Source organism: Myotis yumanensis, unplaced genomic scaffold, assembly GCF_028538775.1.
Source record: "Myotis yumanensis isolate MYYU_CA2020_CCGP unplaced genomic scaffold, mMyoYum1.0.hap1 SCAF_14, whole genome shotgun sequence".
NCBI lineage: Eukaryota > Metazoa > Chordata > Mammalia > Chiroptera > Vespertilionidae > Myotis > Myotis yumanensis.
In genome coordinates, this window is record NW_027223765.1 from 44,840,720 (window position 1) to 44,864,122 (window position 23,403).

Genomic DNA, 23,403 nt, shown 5'->3' on the forward strand with positions numbered 1-23,403 from the left:
GACACATTTTTTCCTGCCCCAACTTCAGGCCAGAAAAAATATATTTCAGACAAGGAAAAATGTATTTCCCCTGGTTCCATTTCCTCAGGAGGAGGACCTCAAGGGGAGGACCTGAGGAGGAGGGTCCCCGGAAGGCCTTCTCAGCCCTGAAACCCAGTGAGACTCTCCTGGCTGTTCACAGAGGGGAGGAGAGGGGAGTAGGGGCAGTGCATGACTAGTGGTGGGGGAATCCCAGCAGGGGGTGTCATGGGTGAGCCTGGGGAGGGGGAAGGGGCAGCCTGGAGAACTCTAGAAAAATCCGGGGCAGAAGGCAGCCTACGAAAGCCTCTTTCATGCCCCTAAACAGAGCAGCCAGCATGGTGGGGAAGAGCCCGGATAGGGTCAGTCAGGCCTCAGTGCTGCTCCATGGCCTGGGGCAACACTCTTCACCTCTCTGAACTCCAGCTGCTCATCTGTCTACTAAAAGGGGTCTACTAATCAGAGGGTTGTCAGGCTGAGCTTGGATGCATATGAAGGGCCCAGGACAGTCAGCACTCCTAAATTAAGTGACCGGGTGCTGAAGATCTGTGAAGCTCTCCCACATCCACGCTCTCACTCCCAGTGTCTCGGAGCGTCTGGCACATGGCCTACCTTCAATGAGTATTTGTTGGATGAACAAGCTCGACTGTTTAAGGACACAAACTGACGAAGTCACAGGCGGAGGGAGCCTTTCCCAGGCAGGATTTGGCATCTGAAGAATTGCCCGTGGTGCCGGCCAGCAAACCCAAGGAGAAGGCAGGCCTCCCTCACTCCCCAACCTTCCCAACGAAGGCCATAACAACGACAGCATGATGAAGAAAGGGAAAAGGCAGGCAGGAAGGAGGAAAGGAAGAAGGAAAGGTAGAAAGCAAGTAAAAATCTGTGCTGCAGTGATGGTTAAAAGACCAGGCTGGCTGGCACCCCAGCTCCCCGCCCGCTCACAAGCCTTACGGTGTTACTTCACCTTTCATTGTTCGTCATCTCTACATGGGGGATAAGTATCCTCCTTCCTGGGGGTTATGAAATGAAATCTTGTACTTAGAGTGCTGACACGGCATTCGATAAATGGTGATAAGAATTATAGTAGTAGCCTTACCGGAGCTTACTGGGAGCCAGGTATTGCTTTAGGAGCTTTATATTTATCAACTAATGTGTTCTTCCAAACAGTCCTACATGGCCCTGACTGGGTAGCTCAGTTGGTTAGAGCATCGTCCTGATATGTCAAGGTTGTGGGTTTAATCCCAGGTCAGGGCACATACAAAAATCAACCAATGAATGCATAAATGAGTGAAACAACAAATCAATGTCTCTCTCTCTCGTCAATAAAGAATTAAAACAACAACAATACAGTCCTATAGGGAGGTGATAATGACACAGAGAGGTGAAGTGACTATTATAATTACTGCTGTTGTTATTGTTATAAAATTTCAAGGCAGCTGCTACCTTCCCCAAGGAACTAACTTTAGTTCCATTCCTCCTGAGTCTCTTCAAGTCTGAAAGCAGTGGGCAGGGTCCCGCGATCCTTCCCCCACAAAGGGGCTCACCTTCACAATGACATCCATGACCTTCTGGTTTTCCCTCTTGGTTTCCCCGAAGGACCTGATGTTGAAGGAGCAGATCCTGAGGGCAAGGGCGCCGTTGATGGCGAGGAGGAGAAGCAGAGCAACCAGTGACTGAGACATCCTGGCGCTGCTCCTGGGCTCAGGGCTGGGTCGGGGACAGCAGTGTCCCGAGAACAGCAGTGTGTGAAGTCCCAGCGCGTCTTCAGGCCACCTCCTCGCGCTCAGCAGACTTATAAAGCCTGCAGACAACAGGAATTACTGGATTCCTGGTTGCTACTTTCACTTCTCTGAGGAACTGAAGATCATGGGTTTCATTCCCTAAGGAAATGGGCTTGTCTTTTAGGATCCCCTGTTTCTGTCACTCTGGTGAGGAAATTGGCCTTCCTCATTTAGGCACCATCCCCGGCAAAGTCACTTGTATCTCCACCCGAGCCAACTCTGACATCTGGGAGCCAGCTGTGGCATCTGGTTATCTCTCCTGTGGTCCCAAAAGGCCTTGTGCCTTTTCCTGAAAATGGATAAACTTAGAAGTGGTGCACCCCAGAGGGCACCTGGGGTGATGGAGCCTCCGGTGGGGGGCAGGGAGGCAGGGGCAAGGGGAAATTCTGCTGTTTTCTGCCAGCACCGGGATTTGGCAGCCAGCTGTCCCTTGGCGCACCCAGGCTCTGATTCTGCAACCACTCTGATGGGCATCATTAAGGTCAAGTCGAGTTCGAATGACATAATTTTTAAAGGCCATTTTACTGTGTAAACTGGAACACACCAAATGCTAGCAGTGTGCTGCCAGGGCAAGCGATCCCTGGTCTGCTAGGGTGGGTCAGAGAAATGTCCTTGGGCTTTTAAGGACATTTATTTTATTTTATTTTTTTAATATATTTTATTGATTTTCCACAGAGAGAAAGGGAGAGAGATAGAGAGTTAGAAACATCGATGAGAGAGAAACATCGACCAGCTGCCTCCTGCACATCTCCCACTGGGGATGTGCCCGCAACCCAGGTACATGCCCTTGACCGGAATCGAACCTGGGACCTTTCAGTCCGCAGGCCGACGCTCTATCCACTGAGCCAAACCGGTTTCGGCCTTTTAAGGACATTTAAAGCCCCTGGAGGGATCCAGGATTCAAACTGATGTGATGTTAAAACCTGTGAGAGCCATGTAGCCCCAAGAAAGAAGGTTTTGCAAGAATTGGAGGATTTCTGCTCAAGTAAATGGACTCTTAGAGATTTGGGCAGGAAGATCCGAAGATCTGCAAATCATAAGAAACATAAAGTTCAGTCAAGTTGTAAACCCAGGTGAGATTTCCAGATTTTGGCAAAGCAAGTCCTTCTGTGAAGAAGGCAGATGATGAGCATAACTGGAAATCAGCGTTGGGATCTCTGGACCACCTCCTCTTGAAGTGATGGGCATGTGGCCGTAGCCCAGGGGATGTATGTATATTGCCAACATACATCCAGTCAACAGCCTGGCCAAAATCTCTGGCCAAGACACCCAGGCATTCTAAGAAGATAACCCCAAATAGTACATGGAAGGATGTAAGGGTTTCCCGGGCTCCTGGTGAGCTGAATCCCCTGTTATCTACGGCCCAGACCTTGGGCCTGGCTGAATCTCTGGTGAGTGAAGCTCTGGCCAATGGGGTAGTGATTGTCAGCCTTGACAATTGGCATCTCCCAACTGGAGGAAGAATTAAGTGAGGCACACATTTTTTGTGTCTTTTAAGAAGGGATTTGTATATATGTGGTATTTTATAAACTTGTAACATTTTGGCCTATTAAATTGACAATCTTGTAATGCCAACATAAAGTGTGCAATTGCTGGGGGGTGGGCATTGACTTAGATTTGTGACTTTAATTTGAAACCTAAGTTAACGTACAGTTCTGGAACATTTATAAAAATTTTAGGTTGAGGCCTGGTAGCTCAGTTGGTTAGAGCATTGACCCAAAATACCAAGGTTTAGGATTCAATCCCCAGCCCAGGCTTATACAAGCCTTAAGCAATGACTGCATAATTAACTGGAACAACAAATCCATGTTTCTCTCTCTCTCCCTCTCTCCCCCCTCCTCCCTCCCTTCCTCTTTCTCTCTAAAATCAAGCAATAAAATTTTTAAAAAATGTTTTAGGTTAACAGTGTTTTATAAGTTCAATTTATTAGAGTTAGAATTATTTAGTATTAAAAAGATAGCTTTTTGTTAGTTCAAACAGTTAAAAAAAACTTTACAAGAAAATAGGCTACAATTTAAACATTAAAAAAAGTTTTAAAATTTTGTAAATGGGCCCATAAGCCCTTAAAAATAATCATTTACATTTGCTAGATGCAGGGTTGATAGATGTAGCAAATAAAAATACAGAGCACGAAGTACATCTGACCTTTAGATAATTCGCATTTAATTTGGCATCCTATACCTGGCGTCCTAGCTGGCCTTCTAAAAAGAATCAGAACTTTCATAAGCCGAACTGAAAAACATGACATTTTCCAAGGCAATCGCCACCTTGTCAAGGTCCTAGGGAAGGCTTTATTTTCGTTCCCAGCGTGAAAAATCAGCTAACCTCTAAGATGATCGAACGCATCTGTTTTTGCATTATTAACTTCGATAATTTAAATATTAATTTGAAAAATAAAATAAACCTCTGAAGAGTGGTTTCTGCATATAGCTATTGCCCTTGAGGACTTGAAAAAAAAAAAAGTCACATGAACAGACTGAAGAGATTGGCCCCATTCTGTAATTAGCACACTCATTGCATGGAATTGGGCTTTAAAAAGTAGCTGGGTTCTGGAAGACAAGCCCTATGCTTCAAAAATTCCTGTGCTGCATCTCACTCACTACTCCCCCAACCTCTTCCGGTGGCACCTCCATTTCACAGATGAGCAAACCAAGGCTTGTGCCCAAGGATACACAGCTAGCAACTGGCAGAGCTGGAATTCAAACCCAGTCGCTGACTCCAGACCAGCCTTCTCCCCGCCAAACCAGGTAGAGTCTCAATAAGGAACTCAACGGCTAGAAGGACTTCCACTTTTTACTGCATGCACTTTGGTATTTGATTTTTAAAAAAAAAAAACAAACATGCACTTATTTAGTAATTAAAAAAGAAAAGTGCTAAAAGCTTTTTATGTTTAAAGCAGATTAAACAATGTCCATGCCAACATGTCTCTGTGCAGCTAAGCTGTGGGCAGCTTTCACCCGGTTCCAGGAGTCATCGGCAACGGAGGGCCGGTGACAAGGCTGTGCTGGCCAGCTTGGCAAAACCGAAACCTTCCCTCATCCCCTGCTGGGCTGGTGTTGGGAACTGGAGAGTGTGAGGCAGTCCCCTCAGGAGCCTGGGGCCTGGAAGGAAGGGCAGCCACTGCCTGACCCACGCTGAACACCGAGGGGTCCTTTCTTCTGCCGCCCAGTGGCTATGGATGGCATTTCCTGGGGCATGTACTTCCAACACTCGTCTACAGGATGCTCCTGAGAAATGGATAAATATATATCGCTTCTTTCTGGAGATTTATAATCCACATTCGCATACTAAATGTTCTGAAAAGTCCTGAATTTATTGTCAATGGAACCCTTTTCTTCATATAATCCCACTTAGTATCTTGAGCAACGTCCACCTTGACAATTACAGGAAGAGTCAGACCTTCAAGGCCGTAAGCTCAAGTTCTTGTCTTGCCAATCAGTCCCTACCAAGGAGTCCCATGCATGTCACATGAATGGGCAGAAATGCGGTCCAAGAGTTCAGACACATGGCCCCAAACATCAGTGGCAGCCACAGCCATGCACCCCGGGCCCTGGTGGGCAGGAGTCCGTGGGGGCCCATACACTGAGGTGCAGGACACCTCAGAATTTGAGGAAGGCAATATGGAGATTCCAGAGGGAGTAAAGGTGCCACGAGCTGAGTCACCTAAAGCAGCAACAAGGAACAAGGCGCCTGTGGGAAAGTCCCCGATACTGGCAAGCGATGAGTCCCGTGACCCAAACAGGTGTTTCCATGCGTGATGCTACTCTTCGTCTAACAAGGAATGAGCCCCAGCAACACGCTTATAATGTATGCCGGTTGCTCCAGTCATCTCGTTTCACAACCAGCTGGGGTTTGGCGCAGGGGAGGAGTGTTACGTAAGGCTGCCTGAGGGAGACAGACCTCATCTTTATCTGATGGTTTCCAGCCAATGAAGCAGGCCCGGGGTTTATTTATGTTAAAAAAAAAATACATTTTATTGATTTTTTACAGAGAGGAAGGGAGAAGGATAGAGAGTTAGAAACATCGATGAGAGAGAAACATCGATGAGAGAGAAACATCGATCAGCTGCCTCCTGCACATCCCCCACTGGGGATGTGCCTGCAACAAAGGTACATGCCCTTGACCGGAATAGAAGAACCTAGGACCCTTGAGTCCGCAGGCCACTGAGCCAGGCCCTGAGTTTAGACCTCACGCAGCATCGTCCACACAAGCCTTGCCTGGACCTCAAGCAGGTCCCTTTCTGGAAGGCAGGCCTTGGTGTGGCACTGCTCTGATGAGAACCCTTGGAACGATCTTTATCTGCCATAAAGGCCAAGCTCCTTACTGAAGCCTTTACCTATGCACCTCTTCAAGGTCACATGGCTCTACTCTCCTCTTCCTCCCCCACTGGGCTCCCCTCACACGGCCTAGCTTTCAGTTTCTACCTCAGGGCCTTTGCACAGCTGTCTCTTCCACCTTCAGTGCTCTCGCTTCCTCCCATCTCGAGGTCTCAGCTAAAATGCCACTTTCAGAGAGGCCTTGCTGGGCCCCTCAGCCCATTAGGCTCTTTCCTCTTACTGTCTTTCATGGCCTAGTTCCTCTGTTAATGTCTGTCTGCCTCCCAGACAGCTCTGTGGGGCAAGGACACCTATGTGTGTGAACTACTTAAAACAGGTCTGGCATGTAGCAGGTGCTCAACAAATCATTGTTGAATTCCTGATATGATGCTCTGACTGACTCCAGAACCCAGCTTCTCCACCACCTTGTGAGAGTGCTTACATGGTAGTTCTATGACAATTTATTAAGTTTCTAACTAAAGGGCAGACTCAGCACAGTGTCTCAATCAGGGTGATATTCTGTCTTCAGTATGAACTGTGCACAGAATGGATTTCTATCCCTATTTTACAGATGAGAACATTGAGATAAAGAAGTCAGGCTCCAGCCGCTGACTGTGAAGTGATATCAAAGGCAGGAATTCGGGTTCTCAGGATTGATTCTTTTGCCAACCCTTTCTTTATAGACTCATAAGGGCACATTAACTTGGACCTTGTCTGGCCAATCGAAAACTCTGTGCTGATGCCGTTGCAATGAATGGTTTAGATCTTCCAGGGGGACTAGAGTGAGGCGAATGGCACACTGGCCTCTAGTGCAAAATGTAAGTGGGAGCTAAACAACTCAATAATCCAGATAAATAATATTTTAATGCAATATTCTGAATAACCAAAATTAATGCAGAAACATCCATGATGAACAAAGTATCAACATCTTTAACAATGACAGAACCCAACCCTGAGCTTTCACGACCCTGCCTCATCCACCTCACCCTAATCCTGCCCCTGGGATCTGCAGATCTGTGAAACCATTCTGGGCACCCCCAGAGTGGAAAAGCCTGTCGGTCAAAGGATGACACGGGAGAAAACAGAGCCCTCTTCTGGCTGATTGTCAGCACTGTTCCTCTCCTGGGGAGCCAAGTTCTCCGTCTGTGAATCTCAGGGCTAGGACAGACCCTGTGGGCACCGCCACGCTTCTCACCCTGACCTCTTCATGAGACCTAGGTTGAGAGGTTGCAGGCAGGTCACACGCTGCCATGGAAGCTCCAGGCCACCTCTTCGCCCTGGCCACGCACAGCACTGGGCCAGCTACCTTTCTCTCATTACCACCAGTGCAAACATGCCCCAGGACGTGTCCTTGCCTCTTTGTTCAATCCTAAAGCTGCCTGTTAATACACAGTAGGCCTTTCCAAACCGACCATGAGAGGGGCCGGTGAGGAAACAGGACCAAGAGGTAGAGGGCTTCTCACAGCTGCTGACGGGTGGGCCTTGAGCAGGGAGCTGGCTGCCTGCCTAACTGCACAGTGTCTTATTCTTCTTAAGGGTTTGGTAGTTTCTCAGCTTTATTCTATTCATGTTTTATTTTTCAATTATTTTAAATGTGCATAAAAGTTGCTAATGTAGCCCCAAACTCTTGTGTATTCTTTACCCAGACTCATCAATGAATATTTAGCCCCATTTGCTTTTTCATTAGTTTTCTATATATAAGGATGTCTCTCTCTTTTTTTCTGAACTGTTAAAGAATTAGTTGGAGACATTCTGACCCTTTGCCCCTAAACACTTCAGGGTGATTTCTCAAGGACAAGTACATTCTCTTATATAACCACAGGACAATATGAAAAGTGGAAGGGTTAGCAATTGTAAGATATTAGCTAATTTATGAACCTTATTCAAATTTTACCAATTACACTAAATAATGTCCTTGACAGCAACTTTTCTTTCTGGCCCAGGATCCGATCCAAGATTGTGCATTGCCCCTAGCAGTCCTGTCTCCTTGTCTCCTCTAACCTGAGCAGTTCCCCGGCTTCTCTGTTTTTTATGTCCTTGACACTTTTGAAGTGTACAGGCCAGTCATGTCGTTGCATCTCCCTCAGTTTAGGTTTGTCTGAGGTTTCCTCATGATTAGATTCGGGCAATGCATTTGGGGCAGGAATACCACTTATGCATCTCACGGAATTTCTTAAAGGAGCTTCCCCTGGTGTTCACAGGGCAGCAGGTGACTGAAACCCAGGAAGCAGATTATGATTTAAAAGCTCCTAACCTCAGCACCTAACTTTTAGTATGTGCTGCTATTTGAGACTGCATTTGTTGATTGGGGGGTGTTCTCCCCTTGGAACAATGTTGTTGGGGTGCTAATGTTGGATCACAAGAGTAATAAAACACTAATAGCAACTACAGGTATTGAGCTGTATTAGGCCCCGTATTACACATTGTCTTTTCATGTACTAGGCCTTTAAACCTCACTACCACCCGGTACTACTTTATCTTCATCTTATGGGTGAGGAAACTGAGCCTCAGGGAGGATCCATCCCTTTGCCTCAGGTCTTCCAGCTCGGAAAGGCACTGCCAGGACCGTTCGACCCCTGAGTACAAGCACCCGGTCTGTCTCCTACACCATGTCATCTCTGGCACTTACTGGTGACACGGACCCACGAGTATTCCTGCTTGGAACACTGAGATAATCCACGTCCCTACCCCCTGCCCCAGACTCCCAGCAAATGGGAACGTTTTCTCTCGATATTCTGGAACCCCTGCTTACCCAGCACATAAGGGGCACGAGAGCTTGGGAGACAACCAGGCTGTGAGTAGCGGACCCCGGTAGGTTGTGTGATGTCCTCTAGGAGTCATCATCATGCATGGGCAATTATTTAGAAATCCAACTGTTAACGTAAAAACCATTGAAACCTGTAAAGAATTTTTGTGAGTTTATTTGAGCCAAACTGTTAACATATGCCGGGAAGCAGAACCTCAAGGAATTGAGATAATGCTCCAGAAAATGGTGGGGTTACATTTGTATTTATACATTTGCAATCAAAGGAGGGACGTAGTTGGGTTACATGAAATTCATTGGTGATAGATTAAGGAGGAGGGATAAAGCAAAGCAGGGGAAACCCCTGGGATTGGATAAAAAGTAAAATGATGGATACATACTTAGGTGGGTGCAGGATCAATTAACATGATAATGAAAGAATCTGTGGTATCTGTCCTGGTGCCCAGCACATCTGTCCTGGCATCCTGGCGCCCAGCACAACATTTGGTTGTGCCCCAGGGGCACCAGAAAAAGGGAAGTTACAAGTTACCCAGACATTTCAAAGGTATGTTATCATAGATGCAAAAAGACAGAAAAAAAAGAATAGACAGATAGGCTCAGTTAAGGTAAAGGTTGACCTTGTCAGTGAAGATACTGGCCTAGGACGTAACTGCTCACCATAACTGCTTTTAGTTAAAGTTTAATTTCAGACCATCCTTTGTGGTTACTTTAGGTCTCTGAGTTTGCAAGACTGCCATGCAGGCGTCCCCTGAGCTTGTCAGGTCAGCATGTGGCCCCTTTTGTCCACACAACGAAAACCACATCTATCTCAAAGACAAGGTGACGTGAGCAACTATGAGCAGAAGATGTCAATCCTTATCAAACAGTGACTCATGAATGAGTCTCAAGGCAGGAACCACACTCCAGGAGGAGAACCCCGGCCACAGGCAGAACCTGCTCCAAAGTCATCTCAGAACCAGATTAGGTGCAGGCCAGTGACATTCATAATGCACGACCTTAAGAAATCAGCCCTGGAGACTTGTTGACACAAACCTGGGACTAGGGATCATCCTGCACTGTGGGTGTTTTGGAGGATTTCACTATCCACTCATTTAACAATTCACCCTACTAAGTGTGTGTGTGTGGGGGTGGGGGGTGGGGGGGGATACAAAGATAAGTAAGACAGTTCCTGCCCTTGGGGACTCAGTAGGTTGTGGGGTCTAATTGAACTAAAATTAGTTCATTGGACTTACCTTCGGATTCATAAGTTTCCTGCATCCCTGAGCTATCAATCCACATCCAATGGCCACAGAATGGTCATGATTTTGCATGACCAATGTAAATCTTGGACTTGAACCTTATGGACCCCCATCGGCCACCATATTATCTGGACTATTGTGACTTCTCTGTGGAGTTGGGGAGGGTGACCAAGCATCTCATTTGCCTTGAGGAGGAAACTGGTCTTGCAAGGCCTGTCAGGCCATAGAAACTGAACAATGCACTGCCCTGGGGGGAGGGGAGGTCGTTATTGCTGGCCCCAGGACAGATCATCCCATATGACCTGGGAACCCCCAACACCTAGGGGCCTTCCTGTAAGCCCACGAAAGGCCGGAACCATATCTGCAAGACAAAGACCCCAGCGGTATATATATATATAGAAAGGCTCTCTGCATGTTACTTCACTCTGATTTGGAAATTATTCCCGGAATCCATAATTAAAACAGTGTTCCTCCACTTCTTTAAAGCTTCGCTTGGTTTTTCTGGGGTCTTCTGCAACAGCCTGAGACTGAGGGGGTGCTTTCAGTGTACAAGCAGGGAAAGTCCTGAGCAAATCTGGTTGAATTTGTTACCATAGTGTTGGAACAGGGGCAGCAGGAGGGGAATAGGTAGGTGGGAGAGGATTAGCCAACACTCACTTGTTTACAACTTTAGTAATACTTAGAGCAAGTTTATGAAGTCAACACCATCGTACCCTTGTTCGTAGAGGTGTAAACTTGTCGGAGTGGATTCGGTAAACGGCAGAGTCAGCCTCCCAGAAAGCGAATCCTGTGTTCCCAGCCCTGACTGCACAGCCTCAGAGATCACACGTGTAAATGTAGTGACATGAAGTCTCAAGACTATATTTGTAATTAATTCTCAGAGATTGGAAGCTGCCTCCTCTGGAAGCAGAAGTCATTGGAACTTATGTTTCCATGGAGACCAATCATATCCAATCAGGCTCCCATATAGCTGCAATCGAGGGGAGCTGACGTTACTGAAAAGAGGTGCATTTTTCTTAAGGAAAAGATGCTCAGCCGCAATTTCCTGAACACCCCCCAATGCCCATTCCATCATTTGCAACGTCAGTGGAGCCTGCAAAATGTCAGTCTTACACAAGCCCTAAAGGTGCTCATGAGCACCATGGGAGCAGTGGGTTGAGAGCATGGGTTCAGGAGACAAGTCTCTATTGCACCATCGCTGACTATGTGACCTTGGGCAAGTCGCCTAACCTCTAAGCTTAGCTCCCTCATGTGTTAAACTTGTGGACATAACAACACCATATGTGTGGCTGTTGTGAAGATGAACAAATGGGATAATGCATGAAAGGCACAATGCCCAGTACCAGTACAGAGCAGGCAATTAAGAAATGTACACCAGTGTGGCTCAGTGGTTGAGCATCAATCATGAACCAAGAGGTTCCCGTTTTGATTCCTGATCAGGGCACATGCCTAGGTTGCAGGCTCGATCCGCAGTGCGGGGGGGAGGCGGGGTGCAGGAGACAGCCAATCAATGATTCTAGTTCTCTATCCCTCTCCCTTCCTCTCTCTAAAATCAATAAAAACATATTTTTAAAAGAGGAAAAAAGAAATGTACACTAGCTACTAATTGCCATCTGCCCACCTTACGGCTTGAAATAAAAATAACCCACTTGGGAACTAACAGGAAGGAGCAGATGATATCTATACCTCACAACTGGCTTCTCCTAGCTTCACCTGCCCCATCCTTCTCTGCTCTGTCCCAATACCCATCCTGTTTCTGACTCTTCGGCCTGTTCATGACCGAACTTGGTTCCTCCTGCTCTTGGCCCCTTTGTGTAACGAGGACTCCCAGTTCCCAGAACCCCAACCTGGGCACCAGGACCACAGCCTGAAGGGAGACCAGGCTGTGATCCATGCATACAGATGTGTGCCCTGGCTCCCTGCAGGACCTCAGCAGGCCCGAGAAGAGATCTTTGGCCCTAACTGGTTTGGCTCAGTGGATAGATCATCGGCCTGCAGACCCAAGGGTCCCAGGTTCAATTCCCGTCAAGGGCATATACCTTGGTTGTGGGCACATACCCAGTAGGGAGTGTGCAGGAGGCAGCTGGTCGATGTTTCTCTCTCATCAATGTTTCTAACTCTCTATCCCTCTCCCATCCTCTCTGTAAAAAATCAGTAAAATGTATTTTTTTTTTTAAAGAGATCTTTGTTTTTAGTGTTCTGCAGTCTCACTACAATGTTTCTTGGTATTATGTATCCTGCTTTAGATATGTTATGCTTTGTGTATCTGTGGATTCATGTCCTTTTTCTACCCTGGAAATTATTAGCCATTACTACCTCTAACATGGCCTCTCCTTTTTTATCTCTGTTTGTGATGCTGATTAAATGGATTTTGATCTTCTCAGTCATTCCTGCATATTCCATATCTTTTCAAAAACAGTTTCATGTCATATCACTCCATGCTGAATTCTATGTAATCTCTTCAGATATGTTTCCCAAATCACTGTTTGGTTAATCGTATCTATGAGACTCCTGGGTGCTCTCCTACAGAAAGCATCCTTGTTTTGTTTATCGTTGGAATGGAGTGAAGGAATGCTGCCCATCTGAGACCACTTTGGCTCATCTCAAGGGTCCTGATAAGTATGGGACTCTAGGTTCAGCTACTCCACATTGGAGCTGGATAAGATCTCCTAATATTGCTTAGGGTCTGATATATACGTTTGGTCTTGGGAAAACCTTGCATTTCACATTTATTTGCTTTTCACTGTCCCCTACTCTTATTTTGACGCACGTTCAGCCCAGCAACACATGACAAAGTCTATTTTATCTAGGATAGAGGTGTTTTGAGAAGAAGCATGCTTCAGAATATCTGGTGTACCATATGTTGAGATGCAATTTGCATTTTAAAAGTCGAAAAGTGAGACTATTAAATTTCACCATGTTTTTTTTGGCTTATTCCACATTATTGAAACAATTTGGAAGCCAAATTTTCTCCCCAGCTTTATTTAAAATTTGATGGCAAGTCTGGATTTTTGCTTATCTAAATTCTTTTTTTTTTTTTAAATGTCAGAGAACTAGAGCATTCAATTAGAAAATTGCTTCCACATAGATACATAGAACAGACTGACAGCTGTCAGAGCGGAGGAAGTTTGGGGGGTTGGGGAACTGGATAAAAAAAGGTGAAGGGAATAAGCCAAAAAAAGCACCTTTGTGTGTGTGTGTGTGTGTGTGACATAGACACGGACAACAGTATATGATAGCCAGAAGGAAGAGAGGGTGGGGGAAGTTGGAATTGGGCAAAGAGGGGATAAATGGCTATAGAGACTTGACTTTGAATGGTGAGTGCACAGTGCAGTATGCAGATGATATATGATTGAATTGTACACTTGAAACCTGTATGGTTTTATTAACCAATGTCACCCCAATAAATTCAACTTAAAAAAGAAAAGAAAATTGCTTCCAGTCTAATATTGTCAGATGAAAGAAAGTTGGGCCACTGTTTAACCGATGAATTCACTGGCCTGTGTTGTTATGCAGTCTAGATGGCTTTATCTTGCCCATAAACAGATAATAAAATGTTTTGTCCAAAGCCTACTACAGTCCGGGTTCTGTATGTAATCCAAATCTACTTACGCTAGTAAGTGTGAAAAATCATTCCTTTGCTGTGATTATGCACAGTGAACCCATACAAGCTGTTCTAGTTTAATAACAGCTTTTGTTCTAGTTTAATAATCATGTGCAGAACTTTGCTAGAAATCAACACCAGACCACTTGGTCTCTGGATTTGTATATTAATCTTTCTCCCTATTTGAAATGGGACCCTCACTCTAATTAGAGACTTCTGGCTTCTGAGATCATTTCTAAAAATCCTCTTGGTATCCTGGGCAGTACTTTCTCTTGACCTGACAAACGGAGCTAATTTAAACTGCTGAGTGTCCTTTCCCTGTCTTTTCTTCCTGCCCTGGGCTTGGTTTCTCTCTTTGTGCTATTCTAACCTGACCAAATGGAAGCTCTTTCTCCATGATGAAGATGAAAATAGGAAACTGGTAGCTTTGATTCCCCTCTGACATCTGTTACCATCACAGATGCTCATTTCCTTTTTTATTCATCTTCTTGATCCAAATGTGAATTAATAAATTAAAATTTTCCTGTCTTTAGAATTCCAGTCTCAACCACTCTGAGCATTAGTGTCCCTTGCCTCTTGTTAAAGGTCTAGGTTAATTTTTTGGAAATTTCTGACCTTCCAACTTACATGCAGGTGCTTGGGCAACCTGGCCCAGAGCTCCTTATGCAGCCCCACTGCCCTCCTGAGGTCTCCCCTTTCCTTCCCATTCTCTCTGGCTAGTGCTGTGCTCAACGGGCATTTTCAGTAATTTCAGAGCCTCCTTATTATTGAGTCCTTCCTCCCAGGATCATATGCTACATTTGACATAGGCTGACTTGTTTTGTGATCTACTTTTATGAAGTCTTGCATTGATATTCCTTTTTCAGGTGTATATAACAACCTGTAATTTAGACTCTATTCCTTGAGAGAAGGATGTAGGGCCTAATCACATGCTCCTTGTTCTGCAGCCTGTGCGGATGGATATGATGGCTTGACCGATCTTGGCCCTGACCACTGTACCCTGGGTTTTCCAAAGGCTCTAGCCTGTCAGCCCCTCTACAGGACATCTTGTTGATCTTCCACAGCTTGGGTCCTACGCATAAGCAGATGCTCGATAAACATTTAATTCATAAACAGATGAATCTCTTTCCCTTCGGTGTGCCACTGAAGATTCTGATGTCGCCATGGGCTGCCAACCTGCCTAGTGTTACAGGTGTTCTAAGAACAAGCAGCCAAACCCAAAGTCTCCCTCCCGCCGAGGTGTCCCTGATGCCAACGTCCACCTCTTTGACCTGGTGCGGAAGAAGACAGGAGTGAAGGGGTTCCCACTCTGTGGCCACATGGCGCCCGATGAACATGATGCCTGTTTTTGTGCCAATACGTACATGGTGAAAAGCTGCCGCAAAGGCGGCTTTCACCTCTGAGTGTGGCTCCACCCCTTCCACGTCATATGTATCAACAAGATGTCCTGTAGAGGAGCTGACAAGCTAGAGCCTTTGAAAAACCCAAGGTACAGTGGTCACGGCCAAGATTGGTCAAGCCATCATATCCATCCGCACAGGCTGCAGAACAAGGAGCATGTGATTAGGCCCTACACAGAGCCAAGTTCAAGTTCCCTGGCCACCAGAAGAAGATGGGCTTTGCTAAGTTTAATGCGGATGAGTTTGAAAACATGGTGGCAGAGAAGCAGCTCATCCCAGATGATTGTGGGGTCAAATGCACCCCTAATCTGGTCCCCTGGACAAATGGCAGGCCCTGCACTCGCTTGGGCGCTGACACCTCCTTACACCCCCCAATAAATCTTAATTCCTGTTCAGAAAAAGTAAAAAAGAAAGCCATGAATTAGCAATATTTTGAGTTGTTTAGAAAGAAGATGCTTTTTTCTGCCTAAAAATGTTCATAGTTCATAGATTTCTAGATACAAGCTCTTTCAAGGTCACCTTTGTCATATCTTTCTTATTTATTTATTTACTTATTGTTAATCCTCACCGGAGGATATTTTTCCATTGATTTTTAAGGAGAGTGGAAGAGAGAGGGAAAGACAGAGAGAAACATCGATGTGAGAGTGTGGGGCGCGGCTACAGTGTTTTGGCCAGGTTCAAGCCTCGGACTAATGAAAGGACAGGGTCCTCTCATTGCCACGTGCAAGTCCCAGGTGAAAGGGCAGGGCCCTCCCAGCACAATCATAGCCAATGGCTGTGGTTGTAAGCTTGAACCTATGGTCTGAACACATAGCTCCACGTGCCTTGTGATAGAGTTCGGGTGCATGTAGTTGAGTAGGGTTGGAACTCACAAGAATGCTTTAAACAACTTGATCACACCTGTACTTTGCCTCGTGGCATCTGCTATAAAATAAAGACACAGCTTGTGGGCGCTGGCGCTGTCTCCTCATCAGGGAGCAGCGTCCCTCCGAGACCCAGCTTTCATTCTCTTGTCTGTCTTTTCTCAATCCTTTCACCCCCCCACTCAGGATCACCTTAGGCCGTAACAAGTGGCGCCAGAGCAGGCCCCTTTGGCCTAACAAGTGGCGGTCAGAACAGGCCTGAGTTCGGGGGAATTTAAAAAGTGGTCAGGTGAAAGGAGGCTCCAAGGCGCATGCAGAGAGTAAGCTTAAAAAGCAAAAGTAAGCCCTAACTGGTTTGGCTCAATGAATAGAGCATCGGCCTGCAGACTGAAGGGTCCCAGGTTCGATTCTGGTCAAGGGCATGTACCTTGATTGCGGGCACATACCCAGTAGGGAATGTGCAGGAGGCAGCTGATCGATGTTTCTCTCTCATCGATGTTTCTAACTCTCTATCCCTCTCCCTTCCTCTCTGTAAAAAATCAATAAAATATATATTTTTTTTAAAAAAAAGCAAAAGTAAGAAGGCCAAAAAACAAAAATAAGGTAGGGAGCCGAAGTGTGGTAATATTAGCTCGGTGTAAAACTTGGGAAATTCAGGATCCCAGGAAGGGGATCACTGCCGGAAGCCGGTCCATCCTTGTTGCTTGACACAGTCGCTGCAGGAAAGAAACATCTGCACAGCATATGTTTCAATGGACCTGGCATATATAGCATACTGTTCTTAATATGTTTGCTCCCTTTAAGCGCCATGTGTTTTAACCAAGGTCACCTCTCCGAGAAAGGTTGTTTCCCCAGGTGGGGATCTTTCCCTGAGGTTAGGGAGGGGATACAACCCCTTAATTAAGTGCCAGGCGGGTAGTTAAGCTACATAATCTTTACTCCCTGGAATGGAGATAAGAAACGCCCTAACCTTTGTAATAGAAATTGACAGGATTAAAATCGGCTGGTATAAATACGGATGTAACTAGACAATAAACATCAGATCCTCATCAGTTCCTAACCAGAACTCCGACCAGAACTTTGGCTGGAGATCCTGGCTAGAGGTCCTGACTAGGCTGCTGATCAACTGAAGGCTGTCTTCGTGTCATTCCTTCTTCGCCGACTCCGTCCACACCTTTGGGGACCCCTGGACCCGCTGGGATTGGACCCCAGCAGATCACTAAAAAAAAAGGCTACAAGCAGAAAGTAAGGCTAAAAGCAAAAGTAAGGTAAGGAGCCGAGGTTTGGTAATAGCTCGGTGTAAAACATGGGGCAAATGCTTAATTGAAGCATTTTTAAATTTCTTAAGGAGAGAATAAGTAAAAAATAGAAAAGAAATAAGGTAGAAAAGCATAAAAAGTGGATCCTTAAAAACAAACAAACAAACAAAAAAGCGGTGGAAATAGGCAGTGGAGAATAAGAAATCTCTTAGGTTTTGTTAAGCTAAAGATAGGTAAGGTAGAAATAAGCTGTAGAAATAGAGAAATAAGTTGAAATAAGTGGTAGAAATAAGCTGTAGAAATAGAGAAATAAGTAGAAATAAGCAGTAGAAATAAGCTGTAGGAATAGAGAAATAAGTAGAAATAAGTGGTAGAAATAAGCTGTAGAAATAAGCGGGGGTTGCAACCCAGGAAAGGTTTGGGCAAGGGCAGCCAGGCCTACCTATAGTTCATAGTTAGAGGTAGAGAAATAAGTAGAAAAATAAGCAGTAGGGAATAAGCGGTAGGAGAAATAAGCTCTAGAAAGTAAGCAGTAGAAATAAGCTGTAGAAGTAAGAAATAAGTAGAAATAAGTGGTAGAAATAGAGCAATAAGTAGAAATAAGTGGTAGAAATAAGCTGTGGAATAGAGAAATAAGTAGAAATAAGTGGTAGAAAATAAGTAATTAGGAGGTACAAAATAAGGTAGAAATCTCCTAGGTTTTGTTTAAGCTACTGTAAAGCAGAAGATGGCTGTGGTTGATGATGTTTAAGGAAGTAACTTTTGTTTTAGACCTAGATTGTAAGCTCTTGCAGCAGTTGCATTGTTTCTAGGCTTTGGTTATCTTTGTTTGTGGGACCTGATAGCTCCCCGGGACTTTGGGTCTGTGTGAGATGCCAGACTCAGAGTTGGAAGTCTCGAGCTCTGCAAGACCGAGGGTTGCTCGTTTCCATGCAGCTGCGGATAAAGAAAGAGGCTGAGAAGGGACCAGACTTCCACCTGCGTGGACAGGGCTGATTTGACTGGGACTGATGCCTACTCAGTGCTGAGGTCAACCGTCCAAACAGCCTGACCCAGGGGACTAGTTTTGCATCTACGACACCTTCGCATCAGCGCATCTTACTACGCTAGTGACTGAGGTATCAGCATGGAGTCAGCTGAAGAAGATGGCGACTGAGGCCAAGCAAATGTTAGAAAAGCAAGTGGAAGCTATGCTAGCGTTGGTGAACTGTCAGTTTTCTGTAAAATCTTGCGGAGCTAAATCTAAGGACTTTGAGTAAGATATCCTGAAAATGTTGACATGTTTGTAGTTTGATTTTGCATTGGAATTGCTTTATTAGCCAGAGTTTTGTTCTCTCTTGTTAACATTGCTGTGTCTATAGTTTTGTTAATCAGAAGTCTGTTTTGATGTTTTGATTATGCTGAATAATTTGTTTAGAGTTTTTTGGATAATGTAAATGGGCGTGTTTAAAAACAAAAGTAAAGGGGGATATGTGAGGCATGGCTACAGTGTTTTGGCCAGGTTCAAGCCTCGGACTAATGAAAGGACAGGGTCCTCTCATTGCCACGTGCAAGTCCCAGCTGGAAGGGCAGGGCCCTCCCAGCACAATCATAGCCAATGGCTGTGGTTGTAAGCTTGAACCTATGGTCTGAACACGTAGCCCCATGTGCCTTGTGCTAGAGTTCAGGTGCATGTAGTTGAGTAGAGATGAAACTCACGAGAATGCTGTAAACAACGTGATCACGCTCCTACTTTGCCTCGTGGCAAGCAAGGCACATACCCTTGACCGGAATCGAACCCGGGACCCTTTGGTCAGAGGCCGACGCTCTATCCACTGAGCCAAACTGGCCAGGGCTATCTATTTTTAAAATATATTTTTATTGATTTCAGAGAGGAAGGGAGAGGAAGAGAGATAGAAACATTAATGATGAGAATCCTTGATGGGCTGCTTCCTGCACGCCCCCTACTGGGGATCAAGCCTGCATCTCGGGCATGTGCCCTGATGGAGATCAAACCATGACCTCCTGGTTCATAGGTCTACACTCAACCACTGAGCCACACCGGCTGGGCTCATATTTAATTCCATTACCGATTATGGCAGCAGGCATCTTAATGGTTAGAATGCAGACTTTGTGTTCAGACATACACAACATGGTTTGGATTCTGACAGTATCACTTACTAGTCATGTGCCCGTGGGTAGGTTAACCTCTCTGAGTCTCAATTTCCTCATCTGTAAAATGCCGCCAATAATAATACACACCTCACAGGTTCGGTGAGATAATGCCTGTGAAGTACTGAACACAGAATGACTAATTAATATCTGCTTGCTCTGTGCCACTCATGCTGGTCCCTGTGGATATGGAGGTCAAAAAAGAATTCACAACTAAGTGGGGTCAAGATGAATAAATAAATCAACATCTACAATGTGCTACAGGGTATGGGTGATGGAACAACTAATTTTTCAGAGGTAATCAGGGAAGGCTGCTGCAAGGTGGAGATATCTGAATTGCACATGGGCCAGGCGCTCGGTGGTTGGCTCACAGTTGCCATGCAATAAATGTTTGGAGAATGAATCATGCAAATTGCTCAGAGGCCAGGGAGGCTGCCAGCTGACATCTGAGTCCACAGAGTACCTTGTGTCTTTCATTTTTCTCCTACATGCATTTCCATGTGCTGACATGGCCTTTGTATTTGTTGTTACTCATGATTCCATCATAATTTGTGTGTGATCCCTGATGGAATAGTTTCTAATATTTTCTTACTATTAATAGACTCTAAGTTTCTGAGGGCAGCAAGTATGTCTTTGTTCACCCAAAGTGTACCTGGTATGTAGTGGGAATGTTGAATGAATGAATAAACTCCTTTGACTGTTGGCCCCACTATGCCCTGACTATGGGATCTTGGGTGAGTCACTTAAGCTCTGTGCCTCAGTGTTCCCATCTGAAAGTGGGTTAGCACATCTCACAGGTGGTGGTGAGAACTAAGTGAGATGATGCACTGTGTCCATCAGGTAATACATGTGCCTTAAACAACGGTGACCGTTGGCACCACTCAGCTCTAACTGCTATGCTGACAAGTCCAGGAGACGTTCACAAATGTAATCGGGTGCAGCCTGGGGTGCTGCTGCACCTGCTAGCATGTAAGAGGTTCCAGAACTCCTTTCTAATGCTCAGGTGAGACCTGTCAGATAATAAGGAGTCTCTATTTGGGATGCCATTAGGAATGTGGGTGGCCCCTTGGACTGCTCCCTGACCTCCACCCTCTTGTCGAGTAAGACTCCCTCCACGTTCTGCGTGGAGTAGGGTTCGGTATCTGAAAGTGGAGCCGCACAACAAATGAGAGAAAAAGACACAAGATAATTTTGCAATATTGGGGGACCAGGCGGGCAAGTCCCGAAGGACTTCCACCAATCTCAGGCCGCTCTAAGCTTTTATTTGATCTGGGGTAGCCCTAAGGTAAGGAGGTTTGTCTGGGGTAGCCCTAGGGTAAGGTGGTTTGAATGACACATGGATTAGCTCATTGGTAGACAATTTCCAGAAATAGGCAGAATATCTGATCAACAATAATCAACAAGGATCTACACAAGTATCTAAGGAATTAAGTGAACTAAGGTGGGGATGATGCTTCAGCTATTATTACCTAAATTAACTGGGTGGTTCCTAGATTAACTGGGTGGTGCAGTTCTGACCTTTGCTAGGACTTCAAAGGTTACTAGCTTTTGGGGGTCTCTGTCTAAACTCAGCTAGTGAAGACAATGAATGGACTCCGGCACCCTCTCCTGATTCTTTAGGGACATAGCTCAGGGCATTGCTGATTCAGAAAGGGTATTACAGGTGAGTCCCGTCATCTCCTCTTGCCTCCTTGGCTTCACTGTGAATGGCGGGGGAGGGATTAATTAAGGCTTCTCTCCTGTCAGTCAACAGGTCAACAGGTGGGTAAGAGTCACAGAGAATGTGACTCCCACTGGGCTCAACAGTGTCAAAATATAAAACTAGGGGGAAAATCTCTAGATTTAGAAACTCCAGACCCTAGGAGGCCCCTGAGGCCACAGGCTATGAATTTAAAATTGTTTTTGGAGAGGAAACCAAGATGGCGGCATAGGTAAACACTGGAGTTTGCTGCCGCAGACAACCACTTCAAAAATACAACTAAAAGACTGAACAGACATCACCTAGAACCACAGGAAGGCTGGCTGAGGAGAGATTCTTCAACTAGAAGGAAAGAGAACAGCATACCGAGGCTCAGAGGAGGCGCAGTGTGGAAAATACAAAGGTACGGAGGTACATGTGGAGCCGGCTGGTGGCTGAGGGCGCGGTTGTCGTTTTCAATCAGGAGGGAGTCTCAGACTCTGAGCTCCAGATCCGGGCGAGTCTCTAGGGACTCAGACTCAAACGGGAGAAGCGGGATTGTCTGGCATCAGTTGGAACGGGAGGGCAGCTTTCTCTCCGAGGTTTGCAGCGGTTGCTGGGGTTCTGAGAAGCAGAGCCTCTGGGAACGGGACTGAGAGCAGCCATAACTGCTCCCTCCACCCGCCCTGTTGATCCCCTTCGACCCACCCTGCCCAAGCCCTGCGCAGAGCCATTTGCCGGATAGCCTCAGGCAAAGGCTAGATTAGCACCTCTCCAGAGGACAGAAGTTTTCCCACTGCAGACACAGCTGATTCTCACAGCCAGTCCGCCTGGTGGTCAAATCCCTCTAGTATTAACTACAATAATCAAAGCTTAACTACAACAAGACTGCGCATAAAGACCACAAGGGGGTGCACCAAGAAAGCATAAAAAATGCGGAGACAAAAAAAAATGACAGAAATGGAGGATATAGAGCTATAAAAAATGCACTTTTGAGGTCTTTCAATAATTTGCTAGAAACTGCCGATAAACTTGATGAGATCCTCAAGAAATCTAATGAGACCCTCGATGTTGTGATAAAGAACCAACTAGAAATTAAGCATACACTGACTGAAATAAAGAATTTTTTTTTAAATATACTTTATTGATTTCTTACAGAGAGAAAGGGAGAGAGATAGAGAGTGAGAAACATCGATCAGCTGCCTCCTGCACATCTCCTACTGGGGATGTGCCCACAACCCAGGTACATGCCCTTGACCGGAATCGAACCTGGGACCTATCAGTCCGCAGGCCGACGCTCTATCCACTGAGCCAAACCGGTTTTGGCTGAAATAAAGAATATTATACAGACACCCAACAGCAGCCCAGAGGAGCGCAAGAATCAAGTCAAAGATTTGAAATGCGTAGAAGCAAAAAACACCCAACCAGAAAAGCAAAATGAAAAAAGAATCCGAAAATACGAAGACAGTGTAAGGAGCCTCTGGAACAGTTTCAAGCGTACAAACATCAGAATTATAGGGGTACCAGAAGATGAGAGACAGCAAGATATTGAAAACCTATTTGAAGAAATAATGGCAGAAAACTTCCCCCACCTGGTGAAAGAAATGGACTTACAGGTCCAAGACGCACAGAGAACCCCAAACAAAAGGAATCCAAAGAGGACCACACCAAGACACATCATAATTAAAATGCCAAGAGCAAAAGACAAAGAGAGAATCTTAAAAGCAGCAAGAGAAAGAAACTCAATTACCTACAAGGGAATACCCATACGACTGTCAGCTGATTTCTCAACAGAAACTTTGCAGGCCAGAAGGGAATGGCAAGAAATATTCAAAGTGATGAATACCAAGAACCTATAACCAAGATTACTTTATCCAACAAAGCTATCATTCAGAATTGAAGGTCAGATAAAGAGCTTCACAGATAAGGAAAAGCTAAAGGAGTTCATCACCACTAACCCAGTATTATACGAAATGCTGAAAGGTATCCTTTAAGAAGAGGAAGAAGAAGAAAAAGGTAAAGATACAAATTATGAACAACAAACATGCATCTATCAACAAGTGAATCTAAGAATCAAGTGAATAAATAATCTGATGTACAGAATGAACTGGTGATTATAATGAATCAGGGACATAGAAAGGGAATGGACTGACTATTCTTGGGGGCGGGGAAGGGGAGTGGGAGATGCGGGAAGAGACTGGACAAAAATCGTGCACCTATGGATGAGGACAGTGGGTGGGGAGTGAGGGCGGAGGGTGGGGCGGGAACTGGGAGGAGGGGAGCTATGAGGGGAAAAAAAGAGGAACAAATGTAATCTGAACAATAAAGATT

General features: G+C 45.5%; 2 protein-coding genes and 1 pseudogene across 4 annotated transcripts in view; 2 read left to right on the plus strand and 1 right to left on the minus strand.

Annotated features, from left to right (window-relative positions):
- ABHD6 (abhydrolase domain containing 6, acylglycerol lipase) overlaps window positions 1–23,403 on the plus strand; it is a 98,507-nt gene that overhangs the window by 17,112 nt on the left and 57,992 nt on the right. The gene's annotated exons all lie outside the window — the stretch shown is intronic.
- Window positions 1–23,403, minus strand: part of DNASE1L3 (deoxyribonuclease 1L3) — a 42,921-nt gene that overhangs the window by 16,379 nt on the left and 3,139 nt on the right. The window contains exon 2 of one of the 2 annotated variants that reach the window (XM_070390874.1): window positions 1,563–1,819. In XM_070390874.1, the coding sequence (XP_070246975.1) occupies window positions 1,563–1,700 (138 nt within the window). In that variant the 5' untranslated portion in view covers window positions 1,701–1,819. Of the gene's footprint in view, window positions 1–1,562; window positions 2,089–23,403 lie in introns of both variants that reach the window. The other variant, XM_070390875.1, reaches the window with a different exon arrangement.
- On the plus strand, window positions 12,771–22,602 carry LOC138992241 (large ribosomal subunit protein uL16-like; annotated as a pseudogene).